This window comes from Seriola lalandi, unplaced genomic scaffold (assembly GCF_002814215.2).
Source record: "Seriola lalandi dorsalis isolate HSWRI2012SDOR001 ecotype SW California unplaced genomic scaffold, Sedor1 jcf7180002054861, whole genome shotgun sequence".
Classification (NCBI taxonomy): domain Eukaryota; kingdom Metazoa; phylum Chordata; class Actinopteri; order Carangiformes; family Carangidae; genus Seriola; species Seriola lalandi.
In genome coordinates, this window is record NW_019525414.1 from 2,134,331 (window position 1) to 2,143,568 (window position 9,238).

General features: G+C 41.8%; 1 protein-coding gene across 2 annotated transcripts in view; it reads right to left on the reverse strand.

Annotated features, from left to right (window-relative positions):
• kazna (kazrin, periplakin interacting protein a) overlaps nt 1-9,238 on the reverse strand; it is a 178,979-nt gene that overhangs the window by 7,646 nt on the left and 162,095 nt on the right. The window contains exons 9-11 of one of the 2 annotated variants that reach the window (XM_023427585.2): nt 7,974-8,163; nt 6,448-6,584; nt 5,943-6,066 (exon numbers count right to left, since the gene is read on the reverse strand). In XM_023427585.2, coding sequence (XP_023283353.2) covers nt 5,943-6,066; nt 6,448-6,584; nt 7,974-8,163 — 451 coding nt within the window. Of the gene's footprint in view, nt 1-3,345; nt 6,067-6,447; nt 6,585-7,973; nt 8,164-9,238 lie in introns of those variants that run through there. The other variant, XM_023427586.2, reaches the window with a different exon arrangement.

Genomic DNA, 9,238 nt, shown 5'->3' on the forward strand with positions numbered 1-9,238 from the left:
GGGGAGGGGGGGGGAGGGGACATGTGGGTGATGTAGTTGAGGTTGTGAGTGAAAGCAGAGGTGGTAGTGGGTATAGTGAGCAATGAAAAAGCAAAATGTTAATTCAAACATACCACAACAAATTAAACTCAGTTTAACATAAAATCAGCGGCATGGGGGAGAGGAACTAGATGTAAGTAATTTTCTTCAAAACAAACATGCTTTTCACAACATCCTAAGCTTTTGGCTGCATTACAACAAGCCAAATGTTTGCCAGCGATGCAGTAAACAAAGTTGCAGCTTTTATAAGCAAGAAGACTTAAGAAGTCAATTAAAGAGGCAGCTGTTGGAGCTGCTGGACCAACATGACTCATCTGCCTAAATTACCCTGCAGCAATGTCTCAATGAAAAACAAAACGCCTGATATTAGGACATTTCTCTTACATTCAGAGACATTATGATCACATGAGATCTGCCTCTCATTATTATTATTTACTGTGGGTAAAATCCGCCTTGAGTCCTTTAAATTCTCCTTAAATGATTCCCTCTAATCTATCATTGCTTACCTGTTACGTTACTAGGTTGGGCCAAATATTGGCTGTTTACATTTTTTCATTCAAGTTTCAGTGTCTCAGGGAATCAGGCCAAGAAAATATTGCCAACAACACAGTTCACTTTGGTTCACTGAGGGACATTTCTCTGTCTTTACCAGCAGGTGGCAATGTAGCACCAGCTTGGGCCTCTGCAGCGGGTACAGTGTCATGTGTTGCTTTCAGTATTGAACCTATTATCATTTATGATAATTAGGATATATCCATGTGTGGAGGTGTGGCTCATCAGCTCGAGCTGAAAGGTCTTGTTTGGTCACTGAAATATAGGGAGAATGCCGAAAGTACACTTAGTCCTGTCTGTGCAGCCACGCTGACAACAGTATAACAGCTGTAGGCTACATGTTCACCAAATGAGAAGGATAGCAACTGGCTGGTAAGGAAAATCACACGTCACAGACAACAAGAGTTTTTCTGTTTGATAATAAAATGACATACAGTACCTCAAAGTTACCTGCCACCTGTCTCGTCTAATACTCCCTGAAAGCCACTGCATCGGTACAAACACTGGACTGCTCTCGATGCACACTGTGGCTCACCCACTGCCTCTACATGCTCTAAAACTGAAAGGACTCCTGGGAAGCTAATGAGCCTTGGAAAAAAGCGTCCACCTGAGAGCTCATTCATAAAGGACGGTCACAGAATCTTTGTCCTTCTTGTTGGCCCTCTTCAAAACATCCATTTTATTTCAACTGTTATTTCAGTGGAAAAATAAAGATGTGAGATTGAATGATGCCTGAAGCGTCCAACCTTAAAAACACACACACACACACACGCAAACACACACACACGCACACACACAATCTCTCTCTATCTCTTTTTTTTCTTTTCTTTACCACTGTATATTTACTCAAAAATAAATTCATGACTGATTGTAAGTCTGAATAAACAGATTTTTATTAAACTTGACTTCAAGCTGCTTTTATGTGCTCTCCTAAGAGCAATGCATAAATTGAACGTACATTTCTAAGTGCCCCTCTGAGAGCAATTCATATTAAGATGAATAAATCTGGTTTTGGGCCAGAAATGCAGTCTTAGATACACTCCAGATGCAAGGTCTTTCTCTTGTACTCCAGAGAGTCCTAACAAAGGCATGTCACATTAACAACTGCAGAATTGACTGTCTGACACCCAGTTGAAGGCCAAGCTGTTGGAGACTGGACTTGGTGTGACCTGATAGTTTAGGTCCTCCTCAGGGGCTGACATATGTATTTTTAAAACCCACTAAAAGTGGCGTGGGGTCAGAAGAACATCAGTTACACCGACAGTATGTGGTTGTGTTACTGTGAAGAGTTTCGTGTCCTCTGTCGTAGGCCATGAGTGTTAAGTATGTGATTCTGTCCCTTTGTATGCACAGAACAGCAGTATGCACAGAACAGCAGTATGTACACTTCGCATGAGACTGTTTTGTGTGAACAATCAGTCCTTAAACATGCCCTTCAGTAGCTGGTCTAATGGAACTCATTGATAAATCACAGCAGCATTTCTGATGTGATCTCACACTTCAGATGAGAAATGGATGAAATGGAGGAGAATGTAGTGTTATGCACCAAGATGCACGTTATACATTTGTATGCATTCTTGCCATAAAAATGGTTTACAATTGAATGGATCCAGATGGACAAAAGTTACAGTTACACTTAAGGTGGCTCACAAGTGCCCAGGGTTGTTGTATAGTAGCTAACTAAATGAGAGTAAAGTGCCTTAAAGTTAAAGTTCGACATACAAGGAAATACAATAATTCACTTTCTTGCTGAGGGTTAGAGTCGCTCTTGTCTGTATGCTAAATATGTAGCTACATCCAGTCGGCCACCAGTCTGTGTAAAGCTACGCTAAGCAGCTGCTGGCTGTAGCACTGTATTTAGCTCATAGACATGAAAGTGGTATCAACTCTTGACAAGAAAGCAAATGAGTGTATTTGCCAAAATGTGAAACTCCGTTAACTACTAAATTCAAATTGTTGAGACATTTGGTAAACATGAGAATTGGTTAAGTTTATCTGTCGGTCGCCTACTTCATAGAAAGTTCCAGGAAGAGACTTCAGTTCAGCAGGATGTTGTTGGAGTAATATCAATAAACAAAAAAAAAAAAACACTTGTTGTTGCTCTCGATAAACACATCATATACTGTAGCACTCAACTGGTTTTGGACGGTTTGCATCAGAATTAGATTGAACTTGAAGAAGTGCTTAGTTCCAAGGTCATCTTGTGATGTAGAAGGCATCTGCAAACACAGTTTGCAACCCAGCACAATTCATTTTTAAAGCAATTGGAACTGATGTACCTTGGTCTTACTGAGTCTGATTGATTACTTCTTGGGTCACTTCACTGTGTTGAGAGTCCAGTGGAGGTCAGACAAGAGGGGTCAGTGTTAGAGGTCAGGGGTCAAATCAAAGCAGAACATTATTGACACCAAGTGCTGACACATATGAGTTCTGTTCCAACATTCTGACATGGCTTCCTTTCCCTTCTCCTCTGTTTTTCTTACTATTGATTTCGATATAATAAAAGAAGGAGAAATGCTTTCAGGTTGAATAAGGAGTTGAAAATGGGGAAAAAGAGGAAAGGAGGCCATTTGGAAGCTTTTGGGATGCAGTCCTCTCACAGATGGACTTGCAGCGCTGAGGGAAGCTAACGAATATGTTAAAAATGGCAGCCCCCCCAGCATAAAGGGACGAATCAGGATTAGAGCCATACCACAACAAATGAACACATACGCACACAAACATTAACACAGGGAAAGAGAGGACAGCCACATGGAAATTTAACGTTATTTATTTTATTTTAAAATAATCTTATTTTTCTCATTTAGTTGTTTTGAGCGTAATTTTGTTGCCATGCCTTTAAAAGTTTGCTACTAGCCATGTCTAAACATCTTAGGACCTCATAAAAGAAGTCCTCCAATGAGGTCTACATCTTTGACTTTAAATAAAACTCTTTAATAATAATATTAATTTCATTTCTGTAATGTTATCTCATTTACAAAAAGTAAAATATTTGTGGAAAATAAAAAAACAGAGACCATGGCTCAAAACATAAAATGATACAATGTTTTTCATTTGATATGTTTTGTCCCCGTCAGCAGAGGATCATAAAGGTGAGTTACATGAAAAATAAAAATAGCCTAGATTTTCATACATTTCATTGAATGTTTAATGAGATAAAGTAGTTGAGCTGTTGTTCTTATACATACAATTTAATACATGATGACTTATATTTGAATTACCTCAGTGATTCACCTCTAAATCCAATATCTGCGAGCGCAAATGTAGGACGAGCTAAGGGTTAAATGATAATCCCCTCACTGCTTACACGGGCGCTCTTTTTGACAAGCATTGTGGTTAAATACAGCTCCACTGTAATCTGTGACTCTATAGTGTTTCAGGTGAGACTGACAAATACCCAGTGTTAGTTTAATATCAGGGAGAGAAAAGATTTCCTGGGGGGGCAGTGCAGACTCCAGCTCAATCCAACGAAAAGATGAAAATAATCCAATGTCTGTAGCCATTCTTTTGCTTGAAGGAATGCTATTAACCTTTGGCACCAAGTTAATTGCTTTTTTTTTTGCAGCAATGGCCTGAACTCTGCAACGGGATTTTTTTTTTTTTTGAGTTCATGGGATCATGGGAGAAGGTATGCATTTGCTTCAGTTAGATTAGCCTGCTGAAATCTGATTTTTAACCTTCACAATGGGCACTCATTATTGTTATAGTAGTTCACTGAATGTCTGCTCCATGCTAAGGCTTCTAAACCCAAGCTGGTAAAATGACCTAATTCCTGAGGTTTGGAAAAGCCTTAACAATCAGTCTAATATCTACTATGTTTGTATAATTCATGTTTATGCTATCACTTATTTTGAGATAAGAGCTATTTTTTTTTCTTTACACTAACTTTTCCCAGAATAATTATACTCCCAAGAGCCTTTTTAAGTCTTAACAAAACGACAGCTACAAGCTACTGTAAGATCCTACAGACAGAAAATGGTATAAAGCCTCATGAATAAGTAGAATAATTATTTTATCATTCAAAGTGTAGCGCTGGGTTTTCTTTGTGACTGTTGACTTTGCCGACCTTCACTAGTTCAAGTGTAATTTTGCATGAAGAGCCTTGTAGGTGCAGATGAAAACATTCTACGTTTAGTTTGCGATGTTGAGCTCTTGAATGTTAATCAGAGCACCTTCTGACTAACAGAGGGTCAAGTTTGCAAATCTAATCACTTCATTTAAAATGGAGGAAATCATGAATGAACATCATGAAATCAGTAACTGACCTCTCTCTTTTTTTTTTTTTTAAAACAGACATTTTATCACCTTCTCGACAACATACCCAGAAAAAGACATTTGTGTTTAGTAGGGTTTTGTTCAACATGCATTTGGGGACTGGGGCTATGTGCATGCATGTCACACATGTACCTTGGTCATGTACCTTCTATCATAACAGATAGAAAACACATTTCTTACATTTCCTGTTTGGCGTCATGTTGCTGTGGAACAAACTGTTCTGCATAGAAAGTTCATTCCTCGCTTAGCAACGTCTTTGAAGTCTCATTTGAGAAAACATCAAGAAATGCCTCTGCACAGTTTTCTTGGCGGTTGAGGGATATGTTGTACGACCGAATTGGAGGTGGATTTGAGGAGTCTGCATGTTGCCTACAGGAAACTGTTCTCATCATGGCAGTGTGGAAGGAGGGGGATGGACCAAGCAGGACAATAAACAGGGAGGAGTTTAAGTTAAAAGGTAGTGACAGGAGGGGAGTACATGTCAAAAAATAACAAAAGGCATTCAGGACAAGGAGACATTTACACGCACAAAGTGCACATCAACTGTTGTTATTTACAAGTACAGCAGTCCTTCAAGTTTCCAGTTGAGTGAAAACAAAAAGTCAAAATGTAAAGAACAATTAAAAGATCCGATAACAGCCATTTTGGAGGGCAGATACAATAGAACACATCCACGTGGTCGCTGTGTCACACTGTTCACTCTATTTACAGGACTGTACATACATACAGGTGCAATTTGCTCGTTAAGGTTTACACTTCAGCGAAGCAAGACGCGCCTCCGGCTTCTGACCATGGACGACACACACACATGCACACACCTTCACGCACATGCACACATAAGTATGCGTGCGTGTGAGGCTGCACGGACACAAACAAACACCCATCCTCTCACACACACAACACACACACACACACACACACACACACACACACACACACACACACACACACACATACATGTCAAAACAATTCTGTCTTCTGATAATTGCCATAATGGCTCTCCAGCTGGTTCGCTCGGACATGTGTGCTTTACCAGTCTGCATCTTCCTCTATGTAATAATCAGGTGTTGAAGTACCATCAAACAAACCAGGGTCGAGGGACTTGCGCTGCTTTCCCCGGGCGAAGACACGCGACAGAGAGCCCAGCCCCATCTTCTCTTTCTTCTTCTTACGCTTCGCCTCCTCCAGATCTTCTAGGGACTGAAGGAAGAAAGAGATAGAGAGAGCAGAGGGAAGAAGAGGATGAAGAGATGGGCAAACTAACAGAGATGCAAGAGCAGAGAAGTCAGTGAAGGTGTGCAGAGTGGCCGATAAAGACCAGGAAAGATAAAGATCACGACACAAAGGGGAAGTGATGCTTGACATGCTGCCAGGCATGCACTTATTCAACAACCACGACTGGTTTTCACATAAATTCAAGTCACAGCTGCAGAGTGAGTACACGACAGACTGTGTGGGGCAAACACAAATTCAGCCAGAACGATGGTGGAGAGAAACGACAGCGGCCAGGCAGCAGGGCAGTCAGCAGTTACCACAACGGAGGTGATTACTTGGGAGGGTGTAGTGGTGGGCAGCTCTTACATTGCAGAGGGAGTGAGTCCGATGACGCGGTGAGTTGATGTCGCTGGGTGTGGATGACCGGTCTCCCTCCACCGCCGAGGCGTCGGAGATGATGGAGGGCTGGCGCGAGTGGCATGGGCTCACCCGCACGGCAGCCACTAAACGGGACAAGAGGGAAAAGAGAACAGGCTTGTTTTCTTTGGGGTGTGTTTGGGCACCAAAAGTAGCGAACAGGGAAAATCTGATTCCTCCCAGCAACGCCGCAACACCCTTAAATAAAAATATATTTTAAGACGTCCCTAAGCAATAGCCTGAAATTATTTGCAATCATCTGCAGTTGCTAAGCAACAGTGAAAACAGCTTCACAGTAGAACGAGTGTGTGTGTACCAGTGAAACTGATACATACAGCAACCAATTGCACAGCAATTTGGGAGTTCGTGACTGTTCACACGTTTTCAGTGTTTTTTTTTTTGTCTTTGTCTGCTTCTTTCTCCAGATGCCACCAATTAGTGAGCGGGCTGTTTGAACCTGTGGAGGACTGAGATGAACTTCTCCTATTGTGGCTGCAAGGCTTATTTATGAAGAAGTTGGGAGGTGCCATTAGTCCACTTCTTGCTCTCAAGAGTGATTATGTTTAGTTCCATTTCTCTGGAAGTTTAGGAGTAACCTCTCTGTGGACACTTCACAATTCAAGCGTTTATTTTGCAGAGTGAAATTTTGCAATCATAACAAAACCTTGAGTCTGCTGTTATTCTATAATGATAACAATGACTATTGACTGATAATAATGTTGGTAAGGCTTTTGTTAAATGTAGGTTGCTGACCTATGCTACCTCACAACGTGTGGAAATATCTGCAGCTGACACGCACCACGTACCGCTTAACAGTGACTGACATGCATTTGAATTTTTGAAAACATCACCCCCTTTTATATCGGGGTGGAACAAGGCTATGGTTCACGTAAGATGCCACAGACAGTGCCGCTTCTCCTCCTCTGTCTGTGGTGTATATCTGTACGAGTTAAATGGAGAACCTACGGTGGTAAATGTTGTGAGGGGCCTGAAAAGTAGAGGAGTAGAGAGATAACAAAAATGACAACAACAAAAAAAAAAAGTTTCCCTTAGAAACTGGGTCAAGTTATAAGTTACTGCAGCAGTGCAGAAAAAATGTATGATTCCACTTACTTCTCTCTTTTTGTAAAGACTCTTTTAAACGTAAAGAAACAGAACTTGACACCCAACTGATTCTCAGCTGCCACCCGTTCTCAAATCCAGAGCGAACAATTGTGTGCAGCAAAGACAAATGGAAGCTGTAAAGCCAAAAATATGTTCACTGTAACTGCTACATAAAGCGCATGAAATGTCACGACCAGAGCATCATCAGTGGCCAATAATGTGGTCATACCGAGCAGATGGCGCGAGTGAATGTGTGTGAAGCAGCTGGACACGAGCATGCAGAGGGTAAATGATGGTAAAAATCACTGTGTGCGAGTCAGTTCACGTACAGGGTGGAGGGTGTGGCAGTATGTGTGCTCATGTCGTCCTACCTTGCCTGTCAGTGGGATGCCCTGTGTGGACATAGAGGGTCTGCTGACTCTGTCTGATGGCAGCAGTCAGGGGGAGGTCAGCCTGCATCACCCACTCCTGGTTGTTGCCGTTGACAACCGTCTCCGTGGGCATGGCCAGAGAGTGACGCTTTGGCACGTCCTTGGTCAGGGTGGCTAGTGACTGTTTGGCCTTAAGAAGGTAGATAGACAGCTGGAGTCAGGAAGAGAGCAAACCCACAACAAGCAACAGCTATTTTTGCCTACTATTGGTATATACTGGTTTGTGAGTGAGTTGGTGTTATTCTTGTTTTTATTTAAGCATATGTTGTTTGTGTGTGCACATGTGCATGTTAAGTTAGGTATCCCAAATCCTACTAAACATGCAGATGTGTGACTTCTCCCCTGGGCTCCTCATGTGGTTGTTGTCTCATGAAAAATGCAGCTGTGTTCACATTACTCTTTTCTTGTGTGGAATCTCTCGCTACAGCTCCTCAGAGCGCTGAGGAAAAAGAAATGGACAGAATATCTGGAGGAGGTGTTTGCTGTTTTCATCCTTTCAGAGGTGGAAGTTAGAGGTTGGTGGCATGTAAAAATGGAGAAATGGGAAATAATGAGGCTTTTCTTTAAGTTTAATGAACACATTTGCTCTGTGGAGCCTCGCCACAAAGCAAAAGTCACTGCCTTTTAGCAGGAACAACAATGAGCTCCTGGAGCCTTGGGAGATGTGTTTGTGAATGTGTACTTTGTGTCTATCAAAAGATTTATTTTCTTTGTGTGTACGTCTTCTGGTTAACCCTGACTCGTTGGTGTTTTACAGATGCTTGAAATCTTGTTATCCTGCGACTTATATCATCATGCCAAGCGACGGCAGGCTGCAAATCAACACCGGCACAATCAGCTTCATTGCAATCATCTCTCCCTGGTCAAACGATTCTCAATCACAGCCTTTGACATGCAAAACAGAATTAAAATCACAAACCTTTGCAGTAACCATTAGTTGTCAGAATATTGACGTGTTTTCCCCCAAGCATTCTTTTATTTTTTTTTTGTCAACTAGAGCTAAAACACATTCAGATCAATCACAGCAGGAATCCATGGGGTCACCAATGTTAGGATCACTGGGTGAGGGACTCCGTGAGGGACGGCTGAGGGTTAGTCAGTCACGTGCAGCTGAGGAAGGGGCTTTCCAAGACGACAATTAGGTCACAATTAGGAGAGATTTCCAAGGAGTGGGAGGGTCAAGAAAGGTCAAGTTTTAAAGTTGG